A 20183-nucleotide genomic window follows, 5' to 3' on the forward strand; every position below is an offset into this window, starting at 1 on the left:
CCATGGACTGGATAGTAACACTGTTTAGCTATTCTGTTTGCTACACTCATTAGGCCTCTATTCAAGGGCAAGTAATAATAATTCTGCTATATCGGGCACAGAGATTCCCAGTCTGTATCCCTCGGGCTACTGGTGGGTAATACAATACTGGGGGATACTGTATATGGATCATATACCCTCTATCAACAGCCCTAGCTTATAACCTTGATTGCACATAGGCTGCTGGACTACAACTCCCAGCATTCCTCAACAAATAATTAGTGTCAAGCAGTAAGAAGTGGGGCTATATTGCCTTTATATGGCCGGGAAGCTGATGGGGTCTCTGTTCATGTTCCAGAGCCCCCTGTTAAGTTTGTGAACACGAGTGATGACCTGGAGCTGAAGTGCGTGACTGGGGAACAGGTGGTTCTGAGCTGCGAGGTGACCCGAGAGAACGCCCGGGTGCGCTGGTACCGAGATGGCATGGAGGTGGAAGAGGCCGAGGGCATCAGGGTGGAGTCTGACGGGAGGTACCGCCGGCTGGTGATCCCTAATGCGCAGCCCCAGGACTCTGGGGAGTTTGTCTGTGACTCTGGAGACGATGCCGTTTTCTACAGTGTCATTATCAGAGGTTGGCGCCATTCTATTTACTAAAGGGCATTGGGGTGGGCTCTGGCCATAGACCTTCCCTTACACTCACCCATAGCAACCGTATCCCAGGAGAATCTGCCCCAACTGCACAGTAACTTCATTTTCTGCCATGATATACAGTATCTAGTAGCATTAAGTCTGAAACAACTGGACTTTTCTGAGTTATTCTTGATGGGCTATTGTCTATGAAGATTCTCATTCATCCAGGCCATGATATACAGTATCTAGTAGAATTAAGTCTGAAACAACTGGACTTTTCTGAGTTATTCTTGATGGACTATTGGCTATGAAGATTCTCATTCATCCAGGCCATGATATACAGTATCTAGTAGCATTAAGTCTAAAACAACTGGACTTTTCTACATTTTCTTGATGGACTATTGTCTATGAAGATTCTCATTCATCCAGGCCATGATATACAGTATCTAGTAGAATTAAGTCTAAAACAACTGGGCTTTTCTGAGTTTTTCTTGATGGACTATTGTCTATGAAGGTTCTCATTCATCCAGGCCATGATATACAATATCTAGTAGCATTAAGTCTAAAACAACTGGAAGAAGCCACTCGGATGAGGGGTGAAACGTTTTCATGATAAACTCGGAAAAGCCCAGTTGTTTTAGACTTAATGCTACTAGATACTGTATATCATGGCCTGGGTGAATGAGAACCTTCATAGACAATAGTCCATCAAGAAAAACTCAGAAAAGCCCAGTTGTTTTAGACTTAATGCTACTAGATACTTCATTTTCTGCCGACTGTGGGCAATTGGCCAAACTGATCAGCAGGTGGCGCCATTGTGGCACATTCATTATCAGCAGTAAATAATAGGCAGGAACAATACACAGGTATGAAGTTGGTTACATTGCCATGTTGTGTTTCCCCTTTAGAGCCCCCCACAAAGATCTTGCACCCCAAGATTCGAACTCAGGACCTGCAGTTCATCACGGGGGAGCGGGTGCAGCTGGTGGTGGACGTGTCCCGGAGCGACGGCAGGGTGCGCTGGTTTAAGGACGGGCTGGAGGTGGACGAGGACGACAACCTGCAAGTGATGTCGGAGGGTCTCCGCCGCCGCCTGGTCCTGCCCTGCGCCGTGGTGGAGGATTCTGGGGAATATATCTGCGACACCGACAGCGACTCGGCCACGTTTGACGTCAAGGTGCTGGGTAAGTGGGGACCCGTCATACTGACAGTTGCGTATCTCTAACATAGTAACTGCCTCCTGGGGAGGAGGAAGACCTCCAATTGGCCTCCCCTTGCCTTACTATACACACAGTGGGGCTTATTTATAAACACTGGGCAAATTTGCACCAGAGCAGTAACTCATAACAACCAATCAGTGATTAGCTTTTTTCAGGCAGCTGCAACAATGAAATCTCACTGGTTGCCATGGGTTACTGCCCATGGAGCAGCGTTTATAAATGACCCCCAGTGCCACAGTTACAGCCCCCCATGCACATTGTCTCAATAGAGGGTCTGAATTCTACTCTCCGGCTATTCTGGGGGTCCCCCAGCCTTGCACCCCCTAGTGGCCAATCAGGGTGAGATTTATTGGCGACTACTAGGGGCATGTTGGTCGGTGGGAAGCTGGGGGCCCCTGTTGCCATTTCCCGGCTAAAAAGCCCTTCTCTTTCCAGAGCCCCCAGTTAAGATCCTTCCCAGTGGGTGCTCGGCCTCGGTGCTCAACGTGATGGAGGGGGACCCCCTGTCCCTACACTGCGAGCTCTCCCGGGGCAGCGCCGACCTCCGCTGGTTGAAAGACGGGGAGGAATTAACCCCAACGCAGAATATTGCCCTGGAGGCGGCGGGGACGCGGCACACACTGCGCTTCCTGTCCGTCCAACCGGAAGACGCCGGGCAGTACCACTGCAACGTGGGGGGCGACTCCAGGGTCTTCACTGTAAATGTGGATGGTGAGTGTCACGTAATAGCGAATGCGCCCGTCTCTGCCCCTCCCGGGGACCCTGTGGCTGCTGGGAGTGTTGGCATTATATTATATATATTATATACCTGCTGCCCAAGTCCCCTGATGCCCAACTGGCAGAGGCTGTGGGTGAACTTCCCCTTGGACCCTCCTACTTTGGGGCAACGGTGCCCATGGAGATATCATTGCAGTGGGTGTAGATGTGCAATTACCCCCCCTTATCTGGCCAAATATGCCCCTAGGGCAGCTGCTTTAACCCTTTCTGTGCCAGCTGGTATCAGTTTGCCAGGCAGCTCTGGGCCCAGTTCTGGCGAGTCGGTTCCAGCCGCCCAATGAGCGGAGAAATAAATGCAAGAAATTTATTTTTATCTGCTCCAAATCTGGGGGTACAGGGGCGCCAGGAAGTGGTTTATAATGAGTTTGTGCATCAGGTGACCCCCCCCTCCCCACGCTGCCCCTCCCACCCCGCCTCTTTTAATGCAACCCCCCCCCTCACAACTCCCTGCACGCCTGCAACTGCCCCATCCATTAACCTCAGAGCACCTTGTTCTTTCCCAGAATCCTCTGTCAGTCACGGGAAAGGGGTGAATGCGGCTTGGCCCAGAGGCTTCCTTTCTATACAATGCCAGGTGGCACACAGGGGTATCCAGTGGGCATTTATTGGTATGAGTGGGCTACCTATGCGCTCACCTTTGTTCCAGCCACAAGCGATACAGCCCTGCGGTTGGTCACTTGGGCACCGGAGTGCAGCAACTCATACTGAGCTCAGACAAATGCATGTAAGGGGGGGCAGTTTACCTTGCAGTTGCCCCAAGCTTTGCCCCTCTACTTCCTGCCCAAGAGTTGTACCCACCAAATGTTCCAATTACCCCCCTGGGCTGTTAATTTTCATATATCGGCACCCCAAATTCCCAATTGGCAAACTAGGGCAGTTCACTCCGGGCAGGATACCCCGCCAACCTTCCCAGGTTACCCCCCACTTTGGGAATACCCCTCTGCTTCCAAAGCACTAGGGAATCCTTTCCTTGTTTGTGTGTCGGCTCCATACACTGCCCCCTGCCTGTGAGAGGAAGAAGTGCAGCCGGTGGGCAGGAAGTAGAAGGAAGTGGATCTCAGTGAGTGCTGCAGGCAGAGACGGAATGAGAGAGGCTCAGGCTGAACCCAAACTGCACTAACCCTTTAAAGGACACGTCAACCCCAAAAGTAACTTTTTGCCTAATAGACACTGTATTAACCCCCAGACTTGCCAGAAAGTGCACTGTGGAAAAGAGACATTAATCACTACATTAGCCCTAGATATACCAGTAGGATCAATGCAGAAAATGGATTCAGGACTTTACATTAACCCCAGGCATGCCAGTAGGATCACTGCAGAAAATGAATTAAGAGCTTTACATTAACCCCAGACATGCTAGTAGGATCACTGCAGAAAATGGATTCAGGGCTTTACATTAACCCCAGACATGCCCGTAGGATCAATGCAGAACATGAATTCAGAGCTTTACATTAACCCTAGACATGCCAGTAAGATCACTGCAGAAAATGAATTAAGAGCTTTACATTAACCCCAGACATGCCAGTAAGATCACTGCAGAAAATGGATTCAGAGCTTTACATTGACCCCAGACATGCCAGTAAGATCACTGCAGAAAATGGATTCAGGGCTTTACATTAACCCCAGACATGCCCGTAGGATCAATGCAGAACATGAATTCAGAGCTTTACATTAACCCTAGACATGCCAGTAAGATCACTACAGAAAATGGATTCAGAGCATTACATTAACCCTAGACATTATTATTATTATTAACATTTATTTATAAAGCGCCAATATACCCCGCAGTGCTGTACAATAAGTGGGTTTCATACATTGGGCATACAGAGTAACATATACAGCAATCAGTAACCGATACAGGAGGGGAAGAGAGCCCTGCCCAAAAGAGCTTACACTCTACAAGGAGTAACATATACAGCAATCAGTAACCGATACAGGGGGGGAAGGGAGCCCTGCCCAAAAGAGCTTACACTCTACAAGGAGTAACATATACAGCAATCAGTAACCGATACAGGGGGGGAAGGGAGCCCTGCCCAAAAGAGCTTACACTCTACAAGGAGTAACATATAAAGCAATCAATAACCGATACAAGAGGTGAAGGGAGCCCTGCCCCAAAGAGCTTACACTCTACAAGGAGTAACATATAAAGCAATCAATAACCGATACAAGAGGGGAAGAGAGCCCTGCCCCAAAGAGCTTACACTCTACAAGGAGTAACATATAAAGCAATCAGTAACCGATACAGGAGGGGAAGGGAGCCCTGCCCAAAAGAGCTTACAATCTACAATATGTAAGTGTAATTGCTATTGCTGGTTGTTACTTTTTAAACAATGTTGCAAAGCTCAGTCTCCCCCAGCGAGTCAGGTCTGTCAGGCTGCTGCCTGTTTCAAGTGCCAGAACCACAGAATTTAGGGTTGACTTGTCCTTTAATTTGGCAATGCCTGTACATGTATGCCCCCCAGCATGCTGTGATTGGAAAGAGACTGACATTGCAGTCAGTTTGAGCCCCTGGGGGTGTCTAATGCCTGTTGGTTGTTGGTAGAGAATAGAGTGAGGATCTTAGAGCGCGAGCAGATGGTGCCGCGGCGGTTTTGCACCGTCTCTGAGGACCTCAGGCTGGCGCTGTCCCTGTCCCGGGCTGACGCCGAGGTGCGGTGGTACAAGGACGGAGAGCGGCTGAGAGACGCGCCACACATTCTAGTGGAGGAGAGGGGAGCCGAGTGCTCGCTGACCATCCTGGGATTGGAGCGCGCTGACGCGGGGGAATATCTCTGTGACGTCAGCCGGGACAGCTTCAGCTTTTATGTCGCTGTGGGAGGTAACGGGAGAGACGGAGAGGCACTGCCACCCCCACTTGGCTGCACCCCGACTCCCCTATTCAGCCTGCGTAACCCCGGCCGGCTTTAGAGCAGGGCAAAAATGAGGCCCTTCAGGGGCATATTTATTATAGTGTGTAAACCAACATCACCGGTGATGTCGCCCATAGCAACCAATCAGCAATTGCATTTAAACGGTCACCTACAATTAGACAAAAGCAAAATTTGATTGGTTGCTATGGGCAACATCACCGGTGATGTTGCCCATAGCAACCAATCAGCAATTGCATTTAAACAGTCTGCAAATTAGGAGACAAAAACTAAATTTGATTGGTTGCTATGGGCAACATCACCGGTGATGTTGCCCATAGCAACCAATCAGCAATTGCATTTAAATGGTCACCTACAAATAAGTAGACAAAAACAAAATTTGATTGCTATGGGCAACAACACTGGTGATGTTGCCCATAGCAACCAATCGGCAATTGCATTTAAACGGTCACCTACAAATTAGGAGACAAAAACAAAATTTGGTTGCTATGGGCAACATCACCAGTAATCTTTGCAGAAATGTAACTCCCAAGGCATTCTGGGAATTTCAGTTCACCCACAGGATATCCCTCACTGCCCTCCTCTACCGCCGGCCCTGGCACTACCCATCCCTCTGCTTTCCTTCAGCTTGTTGCTTTAAGAACAGACTGTGATCTTTCATTCGTCCCTGCTAAATGTCAGTAATGTTGGCCCCGCCCACTTCTAAAAATGTCATTTTGGATTAAAGTCCAGTTGCAGGATCAGTAGAGGGTCAGGTACCCAGGGGAGACCCCCATTGTGGGACAACTATACCTCCCTGCAGTCCCTTTGTAGGTGGGACAGTCATGATTTGCAGCTCATAAAAAGAACTTGGCTTATTTGAAAGTGGGCGGGGTTCCAGTCAGATGGGAGGGTCTTTTAGAACTGGGTGTGGCCAGGTAAGATCAGGGCTTGGCTTACCTGAAAGTGGGCGGATAGGGGGTGGAATTTCAATGGAGTTGGCAGACTTTATGTCAGGCTGTAGTCAGTCAGTTGACCAGCAGGTGGCGCTGTTGTCACAATTTCATCATATTAGTGACATAAAACTGCTAATATAACCATGTAAATTGCAAAAGTGCTCAGAGGAGCAATTTCACATTATGTTGAGGGTCTACTTAGCCTTTAAAGATCACTTTCTGTTAACTCTTTCTATGGATCCCCGCTGTATATGCTGCTTTGTATGTATTAGTGTTTGGTTTCCTTTTGTGGCTGACTTTGCCTTTACGTTCCCATGATCCTCTCTATCCCCACCACCCGTGCCGCCCGCTTTTCCGGCGCTTTATCCTAACGGTGTGATGCTTCCAGTCCTCCGAGTAACACTGTGTCCTTGCTCTGCCTCCTTCCTCCTCCTCTTGCCTCCAGGGCCGGTTATAGGGTGGGGCAGAAAGGGCAGAGAAGCACCGGGGGGGGGGGGCAGAAAGGGCAGAGAAGCACCTGGGGGGGGGCGGTAATGGCACTTTCCGTATAAAAGAAGTTGTTAGATATATTCAGTATAAATATCAGGACATCAGGCCTCTCGTCTCGAGCTCCCCGCCTCCATGCCCCCCTGCCTGCTTGTATTGACCCCCTAACCCCCCCAGGTTGCCCGTAGCGACTGCTGTTCTGGCTGAGAGGGGCTGCACACAACTTGCTTGGCCGTTGTTCTTTCTGAGGTTGTTGCTTTTATTGTGCCCTTTAATTCTGCTTCATTCTCTTCCCCCTACAGACCCCCCCGTTACCATTGTGGGGAACACCGGGACCCCCGAGCAGCATCTCCTTATGACTGGGGACGATCTGGTTCTGACCTGTGAGCTGTCCCGGCCAAACTTCAAGGTGCGCTGGCTGCGCAACGGAGAGGAGCTGGTGTCGGCCGGCCGGGTGAAGATCCTGGCGCGGGGGGTGCACCGGCAACTGACCATACAGAACGTGCGGCCCGGCGACTCCGGCACATATACTTGTGATGCCGGCACAGACCAGATGCACACCTCAGTCTATGTGGAAGGTAACCAGTCATCAACGAATGGCCGGCAGTGATCTTACTGGCATGTCTGGGGTTAATGTAAAGCCCTGAATTAATTTTTGCAGTGATCATACTGGCATGTCTGGGGTTAATGTAAAGCTCCGAATCCATTTTCTGCAGTGATCTTACTGCCATGTCTGGGGTTAATGTAATGCTCTGAATCAATTTCCTGCATTGATCCTACTGGCATGTCTGGGGTTAATGTAAAGCTCTGAATCCATTTTCTGCAGTGATCTTACTGGTATGTCTGGGGTTAATGTAAATCCCTGAATCAATTTTCTACAATGAGCTTATTGGCATGTCTGGGGTTATTGTAAAGCCCTCAATCCATTTTCTGCATTGATCTTACTGTTATGTCTGGGGTTAATGTAAATCCCTGAATCAATTTTCTACATTGATCTTACTGGCATGTCTGGGGTTAATGTAAAGCCCTGAATCAATTTTCTGCAGTGATCTTACTGGCATGTCTGGGGTTAATGTAAAGCCCTGAATCCATTTTCTACATTGATCTTACTGGCATGTCTTGGGTTAATGTAAAGCCCTGAATCCATTTTCTGCAGTGATCTTACTGGCATGTCTGGGGTTAATGTAAAGCCCTGAATCCATTTTCTGCAGTGATCTTACTGGCATGTCTGGGGTTAATGTAAAGCCCTGAATCCATTTTCTGCAGTGATCTTACTGGCATGTCTGGGGTTAATGTAAAGCCCTGAATCCATTTTCTGCAGTGATCTTAAGGTGCCCATACACTGGCAGATATCGCCAAGCGAGCGGATTTTCTCCCGATATCCCCCACCAAGGGAGAATCCAGGCTAATTCGATCGTTTGGCCCTGGGGCCAAATGATTGAATTATAACGGCGGGTATAGGAAAAGTCAGTTCGGGGACCGCATCAATGAGCCAATGCGGTCCCTGATCCGACTAGATTTTTAAACCTGCCCGATCGTGATCTGGCCGATTTCAGGCCAGATATCCGTTGGGCAGGCCCGTTGGAAGTGCCCAGACACTGGACGATTAGCTGCCGAATCGGTCTAAGGGACCCATATTGGCAGCTACTATCGGCCCATGTATGGTGACCTTAGCTCGCATGTCTGGGGTTAATGAAAAGCCCTGAATCCATTTTCTGCAGTGATCTTACTGGCATGTCTGGGGTTAATGTAAAGCCCTGAATCCATTTTCTGCAGTGATCTTACTGGCATGTCTGGGGTTAATGTAAAGCCCTGAATCCATTTTCTGCAGTGATCTTACTGCCATGTCTGGGGTTAATGTAAAGCTCTGAATCCATTTTCTGCAGTGATCTTACTGGCATGTCTGGGGTTAATGTAAAGCCCTGAATTCATTTTCTGCAGTGATCTTATTGGTATGTCTGGGGTTAATGTAAAGCCCTGAATCCATTTTCTGCAGTGATCTTACTGGCATGTCTGGGGTTAATGTAAAGCCCTGAATCCATTTTCTGCAGTGATCTTACTGCCATGTCTGGGGTTAATGTAAAGCTCTGAATCCATTTTCTGCAGTGATCTTACTGGCATGTCTGGGGTTAATGTAAAGCCCTGAATTCATTTTCTGCAGTGATCTTATTGGTATGTCTGGGGTTAATGTAAAGCCCTGAATCCATTTTCTGCAGTGATCTTACTGCCATGTCTGGGGTTAATGTAAAGCCCTGAATTCATTTTCTGCAGTGATCTTATTGGTATGTCTGGGGTTAATGTAATGCTCTGAATCCATTTTCTGCAGTGATCTTATTGGTATGTCTGGGGTTAATGTAATGCTCTGAATCCATTTTCTGCAGTGATCTTATTGGTATGTCTGGGGTTAATGTAATGCTCTGAATCCATTTTCTGCAGTGATCTTATTGGTATGTCTGGGGTTAATGTAAAGCTCTGAATCCATTTTCTGCAGTGATCTTACTGCCATGTCTGGGGTTAATGTAAAGCCCTGAATCCATTTTCTGCAGTGATCTTATTGGCATGTCTGGGGTTAATGTAAAGCTCTGAATCCATTTTCTGTAGTGATCTTATTGTTATGTCTGGGGTTAATGTAAAGCTCTGAATCCATTTTCTGCAGTGATCTTACTGGCATGTCTGGGGTTAATGTAAAGCCCTGAATCCATTTTCTGCAGTGATCTTATTGGTATGTCTGGGGTTAATGTAAAGCTCTGAATCAATTTCCTGCATTGATCCTACTGGCATATCTGGGGTTAATGTAAATCCCTGAATCCATTTTCTGCAGTGATCTTACTGGCATGTCTGGGGTTATTGTAAAGCCCTGAATCCATTTTCTGCATTGATCTTACTGGCATGTCTGGGGTTAATGTAAAGCCCTGAATCCATTTTCTGCAGTGATCTTACTGGCATGTCTGGGGTTAATGTAACGCTCTGAAATCATTTTCTGCAGTGATCTTACTGGCATGTCTGGGGTTAATGTACCGCTCTGAATTCATTTTCTGCAGTGATCTTACTGGCATGTCTGGGGTTAATGTAAAGTTCTGACTGTAATTCCAATCATTGCAGGAAATGGATGAGCGTTAACCCCACACGTGCCAGTAAGTTACCGAACTGTTTCATGTTACTGATCTGTTCCTTGTCCCTCGTAGCCCCCCGCGTGGTGGAGTTTGTCACCGAGCTCCAGAATATTACTGTGTTGGAAGGGGAAACCGCCAGCTTTAAATGCATGGTATCGCCGGACGACGTGGATCTCCGCTGGGAGCTGAACGGGTCCCCCGTGTACTCGGATAAAAGGTTCAGCACAACGAGCACCGGGATGTGCCATTCCCTCACCCTGCGCTCCTGCCGGCTGTCCGATTCCGGCAAAGTCACCGCCAACGCCGAGGGGCTTCTATCCAGGGCAAAGCTCAGAGTGCAAGGTAAGTGCTCTAGAACCCCATTATGTGCTCTAGAACCCCATTATGTGTCCATCCTGCCAATAGTGCAGCCAACATTAACCCCCGGCTGTTCTATCTACTGTATTTGCCCCCACAGAGGCGCAGGTTCTGTTTACACAAGGGCTTCAGGACATGGAGGCAGAAGAAGAACAGGACCTGGAGCTGCGGGTTCAAGTAACCAAGGATCAGGCGGAAATCCATTGGGTGAAGCAGGGGGTCGTCATCCAGCCCAGCCCCAAATACACCCTACAGGCCTCCGGCTGCACCCACTCGCTCACCATCCACAGGCTCCAGGCGTCGGACCGCGGCCGCTACTGCTGTGAGAGTCTCCATGACCGGACGGAATGTCGCCTCAATGTCACACGTATGTAGCGTGTTCCGTGTACTGAGGTCAGGGGCCAAAGGCAAAACAGTTCAAGGGAAATTTAGTACAGCTATAGGACCTGTTATCCAGAATGCTCGGGAACTGGGGCTTCCCAGATAAGGGATCTTATACACAAGTACTGTTTTATTATTACAGAGAAAAGGGAATCATTTAACCATGAAATAAACCCAATAGGGCTGTTCTGCCCCAATAAGGGGTAATTATATCTTAGTTGGGATCAAGTACAGGTACTGTTTTATTATTACAGAGAAAAGGGAATCATTTAACCATTAAATAAACCCAATAGGGCTGTTCTGCCCCAATAAGGGGTAATTATATCTTAGTTGGGATCAAGTACAGGTACTGTTTTATTATTACAGAGAAAAGGGAATCATTTAACCATGAAATAAACCCAATAGGGCTGTTCTGCCCCCAATAAGGGGTAATTATATCTTAGTTGGGATCAAGTACAGGTACTGTTTTATTATTACAGAGAAAAAGGAAATAATTTTTAAAAATTAGAATTATTTTCTTATAATGGAGTCTATGGGAGATGGCCTTTCCGTAATTCGTAACTTTCTGGATAATGGGTTTCCGGATAAGGGATCCCATACCTGTAACAAATAATAATAATAAAACAATGTAAGTGAAATTTGATGTATATTAAGGTGAATCCTTATTGTCTGACCCCCCCCCCCACAGCTCGCAGCATCTCTATTAGGAAGGGGCTGAAGGACATTAAATGCGAGGAAGGAAGCGGCGTGGATTTTACGGTGGAGCTGTCCCACGAGGGATTGGTCGGCGAGTGGTGGAAAGGCGGCGTCCGAGTGACCAATGACAATCAGTGCACGATCAGAGCCAGCGGGCGGCAGCACTTCCTGCACCTGTCAGACCTCACCGTCCCTGACTCCTGCGTCATCGCATTTATTGCGGACTCCCTGCGCACCACGGCGCAACTGACGGTGACTGAGCCCCCGCTGACCATCACACAGCCGCCCCAGGACTTTGTAGTGAATGAAGGGGGGGCAGCAACATTCCAGTGCGAGGTGTCCCGGCAAGAAGCCACGGTGACCTGGGACAAGGTGGGGCAAATAAGCTTTGTGCAGGGGCAACACCAGTTCCATTTGCATTAACTGGCTCCAGGGTCATAGAGATCCGGCTGCAGGACTCACCAGTATCCAGGCCTACTTCCTGCTATATCCGCTGCAGCTGGTTCAAGTCATATTTGGGGATTTAGGGGGGTCAGTAATGTCCTAGAACTAAAGGGTAGTGATGGGCGAAATGTTTCGGCAGGCATGGATTCGCGGCGAATTTGCAAGTGTCGCCATTGGTGGATTGTTTTGCGAAACGGATGAAAAAATTTGCCCTGGAAAAATTTGCCGCGTGACAAAAGAATAGCCGCGGGCGAGGAAAGAATAGCCGCGGGCGGGGAAAGAATAGCCGGGCGAGGAAAGAATAGCCGCGGGCGTGGAAAGAATAGCCCGGGCGTGGAAAGAATAGCCGCGGGCGGGGAAAGAATAGCCGGGCGTGGAAAGAATAGCCCGGGCGTGGAAAGAATAGCCGCGGGCGAGGAAAGAATAGCCGCGGGCGGGGAAAGAATAGCCGCGGGCGTGGAAAGAATAGCCCGGGCGTGGAAAGAATAGCCGCGGGCGGGGAAAGAATAGCCGCGGGCGTGGAAAGAATAGCCCGGGCGTGGAAAGAATAGCCCGGGCGGGGAAAGAATAGCCGCGGGCGGGGAAAGAATAGCCGCGGGCGTGGAAAGAATAGCCCGGGCGTGGAAAGAATAGCCGCGGGCGGGGAAAGAATAGCCGGGCGTGGAAAGAATAGCCGGGCGAGGAAAGAATAGCCGCGGGCGAGGAAAGAATAGCCGCGGGCGGGGAAAGAATAGCCGCGGGCGGGGAAAGAATAGCCGGGCGTGGAAAGAATAGCCCGGGCGTGGAAAGAATAGCCGCGGGCGAGGAAAGAATAGCCGCGGGCGAGGAAAGAATAGCCTGGCGAGGAAAGAATAGCTGCGGGCGGGGAAAGAATAGCCGGGCGAGGAAAGAATAGCCGCGGGCGTGGAAAGAATAGCCCGGGCGTGGAAAGAATAGCTGCGGGCGAGGAAAGAATAGCCGGGCGAGGAAAGAATAGCCGCGGGCGAGGAAAGAATAGCCGGGCGAGGAAAGAATAGCCGGGCGAGGAAAGAATAGCCGCGGGCGTGGAAAGAATAGCCGCGGGCGAGGAAAGAATAGCCGGGCGAGGAAAGAATAGGCGAGGAAAGAATAGCCGCGAGCGAGGAAAGAATAGCCGGGCGAGGAAAGAATAGCCGGGCGAGGAAAGAATAGGCGAGGAAAGAATAGCCGGGCGAGGAAAGAATAGGCGAGGAAAGAATAGCCGCGAGCGAGGAAAGAATAGCCGCGGGCGAGAAAAGAATAGCCGCGGGCGAGGAAAGAATAGGCGAGGAAAGAATAGCCGCGAGCGAGGAAAGAATAGCCGGGCGAGGAAAGAATAGCCGCGGGCGAGGAAAGAATAGCCGCGGGCGAGGAAAGAATAGCCGCGGGTGAGGAAAGAATAGCCGCGAGCGAGGAAAGAATAGCCGGGCGAGGAAAGAATAGCCAGGCGAGGAAAGAATAGCCGGGCGAGGAAAGAATAGCCGGCGAGGAAAGAATAGGCGAGGAAAGAATAGCCGCGAGCAAGGAAAGAATAGCCGGGCGAGGAAAGAATAGCCGCGGGCGTGGAAAGAATAGCCGCGGGCGAGGAAAGAATAGCCGGGCGAGGAAAGAATAGGCGAGGAAAGAATAGCCGCGAGCGAGGAAAGAATAGCCGGGCGAGGAAAGAATAGCCGGGCGAGGAAAGAATAGGCGAGGAAAGAATAGCCGGGCGAGGAAAGAATAGGCGAGGAAAGAATAGCCGCGAGCGAGGAAAGAATAGCCGCGGGCGAGAAAAGAATAGCGCGGGCGAGGAAAGAATAGGCGAGGAAAGAATAGCCGCGAGCGAGGAAAGAATAGCCGGGCGAGGAAAGAATAGCGGGCGAGGAAAGAATAGCCGGGCGAGGAGGAAAGAATAGCCGCGAGCGAGGAAAGAATAGCCGGGCGAGGAAAGAATAGCCAGGCGAGGAAAGAATAGCCGGGCGAGGAAAGAATAGCCGGGCGAGGAAAGAATAGGCGAGGAAAGAATAGCCGCGAGCAAGGAAAGAATAGCCGCGGCGAGGAAAGAATAGCCGGGAAGAATAGGCGAGGAAAGAATAGCCGGGCGAGGAAAGAATAGCCGAGGAAAGAATAGCCGAGGAAAGAATAGGCGAGGAAAGAATAGCCGAGGAAAGAATAGGCGAGGAAAGAATAGCCGCGAGCGAGGAAAGAATAGCCGGGCGAGGAAAGAATAGCCGCGGGCGAGGAAAGAATAGCCGCAGGTGAGGAAAGAATAGCGCGAGCGAGGAAAGAATAGCAGGGCGAGAAAGAATAGCCGGGCGAGGAAAGAATAGCCGGGCGAGGAAAGAATAGCCGCGAGCGAGGAAAGAATAGCCGCGAGCGAGGAAAGAATAGCCGGGCGAGGAAGAATAGCCGCGAGCGAGGAAAGAATAGCCGGGCGAGGAAAGAATAGCAGGGCGAGGAAAGAATAGCCGCGGGCGAGGAAAGAATAGCCGCGGGCGAGGAAAGAATAGCCGCGAGCGAGGAAAGAATAGCCGGGCGAGGAAAGAATAGCCGGGCGAGGAAAGAATAGCCGGGCGAGGAAAGAATAGCCGCGAGCGAGGAAAGAATAGCCGGGCGAGGAAAGAATAGCAGGGCGAGGAAAGAATAGGCGAGGAAAGAATAGCCGCGAGCGAGGAAAGAATAGCCGCGGGCGAGGAAAGAATAGCCGCGGGCGAGGGAAGAATAGCCGCGGGCGAGGGAAGAATAGCCGCGGGCGAGGGAAGAATAGCCGCGGGCGAGGGAAGAATAGCCGCGGGCGAGGAAAGAATAGCCGCGGGCGAGGAAAGAATAGCCGCGGGCGAGGGAAGAATAGCCGCGGGCGAGGGAAGAATAGCCGCGGGCGAGGAAAGAATAGCCGCGGACGAGGAAAGAATAGCCGCGGGCGAGGAAAGAATAGCCGCGGGCGAGGGAAGAATAGCCGCGGGCGAGGGAAGAATAGCCGCGGGCGAGGGAAGAATAGCCGCGGGCGAGGGAAGAATAGCCGCGGGCGAGGGAAGAATAGCCACGGGCGACAAATTTTTTTCCGTTTCGCAAATCTTTTGAATAATTCGCGAATTTTTCAGCGAAGCAAACGAGACAGATTCGCTCATCACTACTAAAGGGGTACTAAACCCTGCTGCACAGCACGGCTCAACCAAACTGTACTTGGCCAGGGTCGGACTGGGCCAACCTAGTGAGAATCCCAGCTGATGTAAGTAAATCCGGCTCCCTGTTCTCTGTTCCTGCAATTGGAGTTGGGAGCAATAAGCACAGTTTCCCAGCACTGAACAAGTCTGTCCCTTTATCCCCATGTCTGATTCCTGTGCCATATAATTACGGGAAAATGCCATCATTATCTCTATATGTAAGGTACCAGCAAGGGGCCTGACACAGTGCTGGGAATCAGCATTCTCATTGGTCAGTTATTTTGCATTTATAATGAAGTAGAATTCTCATTGGTGAATTTTCTTGCATCTGTAATTACAGTTTTAGACAACTTTTATAGCCAAACTAGGGGGCGCCGTGGGACGGGGTTATGTTCGGGGGTTCAAGGCATGTAACAGATTATTATCGTGACAGGACGGCGTGCAGCTGGTTCCAAGCGCGAGGTGTCGCATGTACTCCGTAGGTCGGCGTCGAATCCTCCAGCTCAGCCAATGTGGGCCCCCGGACGCCGGGACCTACACCTGTCACATGGGCGATATAAACGCGGGCGCTACACTGCGTGTCCTTGGTGAGATTTAGTTCAGCACATCCCCCTCCTACGCTGATAGCGATATCTCCTCTCCCCCCCAATATGTCTGACTTTCCTTTTGTACCCCCCCAGAGCAAGAGCCTCAGATGCTGAAGGATCTCCAGGATGTGGATATTGTGGAGAACGAGAATGCCGTGTTCACGTGCGAGGTTTCCTGCGCTCAGGCTAAAGGCGAATGGTTCAAGAACGGAGAGCCAATCAGAGTCACCAACACCACCAAGATCCGCCAGGAAGGTAACGGCTTCCCAGAGAGGGTTTTGTACCTGCCCTTTATATATTTATCTGATTATATCCTCCTTGTGCCACTTCTCCAGCCTAATCGCTAAAATATGCCCTTTATTAATTTAGTTTGCTCTCTTTGTACTTTTTCGTTTTTGTGAACTTAACACAACTCTGTATTCCCAGTATGAGACCTTTCTAGTGATTTTATGATGTGCCATTCTTATTTATCCACATTCTCTCTTTCCCCTCGCAGGACGTCGCCACTTTCTTCTAATCTGCGGGGCGCAGTGCGAGGACGCGGGCGAAATCACCTTCAGGGCCAGACGTCTGCAGTCCACGGCCCGTCTCCGAATTAAGGGTGAGAGCACTCTGGGGGCCACAGATGTCAGACCTGGGGTCAGTGGCCACAAGCCATAACCGACCAATCAGAATAGGGCATCTCTGTGTTTGTCATTCATATGTGGTTGGAGCTGTGTTTCTATTGGCTAGCAAAATGTTGATGTCTCCGGCCTTCAGGCATTGCTGGGTGGCTCTGGGGCAAAAGCACTGGGGGTATTGGGAGTGGGGGTGCTTCCACAGGCAGTAACTAAACAGCACCATCTAGTGGTCATATATAGACTTATCCTAGTGGTCATATATAGACTATTATCCTATAATGAGTAAGCAAAAGGAATTCTGGGAATGAATTCCAAACTCCTAAAAAAAAAAATCCCATTTACATGGGTTTATCCTATAGGCTAAAGCTCACCCACTGGGTGAGCTTTAGCCTATAGGATAAACCCATGTAAATGGGATTTTTTTTTTTAGGAGTTTGGAATTCATTCCCAGAATTCCTTTTGTTTATTTGTATCCGTATGAGGCAGTCTCCTCAACCTTAATGGTTTATTTTTTATCCTATAATGAGACATTTCATATAGTGAGACTGACACTTGTGTCCCCATTCTGCGCCCCCAGAGATCCCAGTCCGGATAGTGAAATCCCTCAGGGACCGGACAGCCCTGGAGGGGCACCGGGTGGTGCTGGAATGCAAAGTCAACCCGCCCAGAGCGCAAGCCAAGTGGCTACGGGGGGGGCGGGAAATCTTCCCATCGGCAAAGTACCAGATATGCAACGAGGACGGGTTCCATAAACTGATCATCGCCGATGTGGCCCCTGAGGATGAGGATATGTACACAGTGAGCACGGCCGGGGGCCAAAGCTCAGCTCGGCTGCTTGTGGAGGGTAAGGAAGGGGGGGGGGCAGATATTAACTACTGACGGCTGTGTAATGGGGCCCTGAGTGTGGTAAAGCCCAACTAGCAATCTTGGTGTTATTCTGGGGCATCACTGGGGGGTCTGGGTCTCCAAACAGCCCAATGAATAGGGATTGGCTACTGGTGTAAATGCCACTATATACTGGGATCCCAACAGCAGTGATTTATAAACCCACCAGGAGGGGGCAGCATCGGGCCATGTTCTCTCATATTCAGCCATTGCTAATACAGCCCCTTTATGCCCCCCTGACTCCAGCGCCCCATTCTGTATCTGCCCCCTGACTCCAGCGTCCCATTCTGTATCTGCCCCCCGACTCCAGCGTCCCATTCTGTATCTGCCCCCCGACTCCAGCGTCCCATTCTGTATCTGCCCCCCGACTCCAGCGTCCCATTCTGTATCTGCCCCCCGACTCCAGCGTCCCATTCTGTATCTGCCCCCCGACTCCAGCGTCCCATTCTGTATCTGCCCCCTGACTCCAGCGTCCCATTCTGTATCTGCCCCCTGACTCCAGCGCCCCATACTGTATCTGCCCCCTGACTCCAGCGCCCCATTCTGTATCTGCCCCCTGACTCCAGCACCCCATTCTGTATCATCCCCCCGACTCCAGCGCCCCATTCTGTATCTGCCCCCTGACTCCAGCGTCCCATTCTGTATCTGCCCCCTGACTCCAGCGCCCCATACTGTATCTGCCCCCTGACTCCAGTGCCCCATTCTGTATCTGCCCCCTGACTCCAGCGTCCCATTCTGTATCTGCCCCCTGACTCCAGCGACCCATTCTGTATCTGCCCCCTGACTCCAGCGACCCATTCTGTATCTGCCCCCTGACTCCAGCGTCCCATTCTGTATCTGCCCCCTGACTCCAGCGACCCATTCTGTATCTGCCCCCTGACTCCAGCGCCCCATTCTGTATCTGCCCCCTGACTCCAGCGCCCCATTCTGTATCTGCCCCCTGACTCCAGCGCCCCATTCTGTATCTGCCCCCTGACTCCAGCGTCCCATTCTGTATCTGCCCCCTGACTCCAGCGTCCCATTCTGTATCTGCCCCCTGACTCCAGCGCCCCATTCTGTATCTGCCCCCTGACTCCAGCGTCCCATTCTGTATCTGCCCCCTGACTCCAGCGCCCCATTCTGTATCTGCCCCCTGACTCCAGCGCCCCATTCTGTATCTGCCCCCTGACTCCAGCGTCCCATTCTGTATCTGCCCCCTGACTCCAGCGCCCCATTCTGTATCTGCCCCCTGACTCCAGCGACCCATTCTGTATCTGCCCCCTGACTCCAGCGACCCATTCTGTATCTGCCCCCTGACTCCAGCGTCCCATTCTGTATCTGCCCCCCGACTCCAGCGACCCATTCTGTATCTGCCCCCTGACTCCAGCGTCCCATTCTGTATCTGCCCCCCGACTCCAGTGTCCCATTCTGTATCTGCCCCCTGCCCAGGTCTGGCCGTCCAGGTGTCCCGGGGACTGAGTGACGTGAGGGTGACGGCGCCGGGGGATGCCTGCTTTGATTGCGAGGTGTCCCTCCCTCTCTCCCGACCCCCCCAGTGGAGCCTGAATGGGGAGCCGCTGCACGATGGGGCAGATGTTTCCATAGAGACCAGAGGGAAGCGGCACAGGCTGGTTCTGAGGGACACGCATCCCCGGATGTCGGGGACGGTCAGGTTCACAGCAGGGAAAGCGCGTTCCGAAGCCAAACTCACCGTCCAAGGTACCGGGGGGCCCCGACTGATAACCAATGAGACCCCGGGGCCACAATCTGCTTCTATTTTGTAACTAAACTCCTACTTTGCCTTTAATTTCCTAGGATAATGCGGAGGCCTCCTGCTACATCAAGGGATCACTGGATCTGCACCCACCTACCTGCCCTGGGCACCCACCTACCTGCCCCGGGCACCCACCTACCTGCCCCGGGCACCCACCGCTCACCCCCCCACAAAGCTCCAACCTCCTCGGCCTCACACACAGCCCCCGGGCCCCCGGCGCTTGGTAGAGCTGAGCTCGTACCACTGACAAACAAAATGGCTTCCCTGCGGCCAAGCTACATAGAAGCAGTCACATTTATTTAACCCATTAGTTCCCGGAGAGACTGTAGCTGGGAGTTGAGGGTCAGTCAGGTGACACAGTACGATGATGGGGCAGAGGGGAGGGTTGGGGGGGCAAAGGGGAGGGTTGGGGGGGGCAAAGGGGAGGGTTGGGGGGGGCACAGATATAAAGGGATAAAAATGATTATTTCATTGCATAAATCAGTGTCTGGGGCCTTTCCAGGTTTCTGTAAACTGCAACTCCCAGCACCTTGGGGGAACAGAGATGCAGTGCAAGAACATCTAAAGGAAATTTGCCGCCCTCTAGTGGGGCATTTTGGTACAACCCGAACTCTGGGGGGGTCAGAATCTGCACAGAGGGGTAACAGCCAGGGGGCGCTACTACATACAGAAGCTCCTCCCCATGAAGGTGCCGGGAGTTGCAGGCTGGGAAGGGAAGGCAGAGGCCCCTGTGAGTGAAAAGAAGCAGCAGGAAAATAAAGAGAAGATAAATGGAACGGAATCATTAAAAGCAACAGGAAGTGAATTATGGGAGAGGGCGGAGCTGTGTGATAATGCACTGAGGATTATGGGAGAGGGCGGAGCTGTGTGATAATGTTCTGAGGATTATGGGAGAGGGCGGAGCTGTGTGATAATGTTCTGAGGATTATGGGAGAGGGCGGAGCTGTGTGATAATGTTCTGAGGATTATGGGAGAGGGCGGAGCTGTGTGATAGAATTATGGGAGAGGGCGGAGCTGTGTGATAATGCACTGAGGATTATGGGAGAGGGCGAAGCTGTGTGATAATGTTCTGAGGATTATGGGAGAGGGCGGAGCTGTGTGATAATGTTCTGAGGATTATGGGAGAGGGAGGAGCTGTGTGATAATGTTCTGAGGATTATGGGAGAGGGTGGAGCTGTGTGATAGAATTATGGGAGAGGGCGGAGCTGTGTGATAATGCACTGAGGATTATGGGAGAGGGCGGAGCTGTGTGATAATGCACTGAGGATTATGGGAGAGGGCGGAGCTGTGTGATAATGTTTTGAGGATTATGG

At 51.1% G+C, this 20183-nt stretch overlaps 2 protein-coding genes across 5 annotated transcripts in view; one reads left to right on the forward strand and one right to left on the reverse strand.

Annotated features, from left to right (window-relative positions):
* Positions 1-19279, forward strand: part of obsl1 (obscurin like cytoskeletal adaptor 1) — a 42437-nt gene extending 23158 nt beyond the window's left edge. For 3 of the 4 annotated variants that reach the window (XM_031893764.1, XM_031893765.1, XM_031893766.1), the window contains 14 exons: positions 338-610; positions 1518-1793; positions 2265-2540; positions 5149-5424; positions 7197-7472; positions 10080-10349; positions 10465-10731; positions 11434-11813; positions 15459-15612; positions 15706-15867; positions 16109-16213; positions 16810-17076; positions 18546-18815; positions 18912-19279. In XM_031893764.1, the coding sequence (XP_031749624.1) occupies positions 338-610; positions 1518-1793; positions 2265-2540; positions 5149-5424; positions 7197-7472; positions 10080-10349; positions 10465-10731; positions 11434-11813; positions 15459-15612; positions 15706-15867; positions 16109-16213; positions 16810-17076; positions 18546-18815; positions 18912-18916 (3257 nt within the window). In that variant the 3' untranslated portion in view covers positions 18917-19279. The remainder of the gene's footprint in view (positions 1-337; positions 611-1517; positions 1794-2264; positions 2541-5148; positions 5425-7196; positions 7473-10079; positions 10350-10464; positions 10732-11433; positions 11814-15458; positions 15613-15705; positions 15868-16108; positions 16214-16809; positions 17077-18545; positions 18816-18911) is intronic. The other variant, XM_031893767.1, reaches the window with a different exon arrangement.
* The window catches only part of LOC116407773, an 880143-nt gene that overhangs the window by 318235 nt on the left and 541725 nt on the right, over positions 1-20183 (reverse strand). The gene's annotated exons all lie outside the window — the stretch shown is intronic.

This window comes from Xenopus tropicalis, chromosome 9 (assembly GCF_000004195.4).
Source record: "Xenopus tropicalis strain Nigerian chromosome 9, UCB_Xtro_10.0, whole genome shotgun sequence".
Classification (NCBI taxonomy): domain Eukaryota; kingdom Metazoa; phylum Chordata; class Amphibia; order Anura; family Pipidae; genus Xenopus; species Xenopus tropicalis.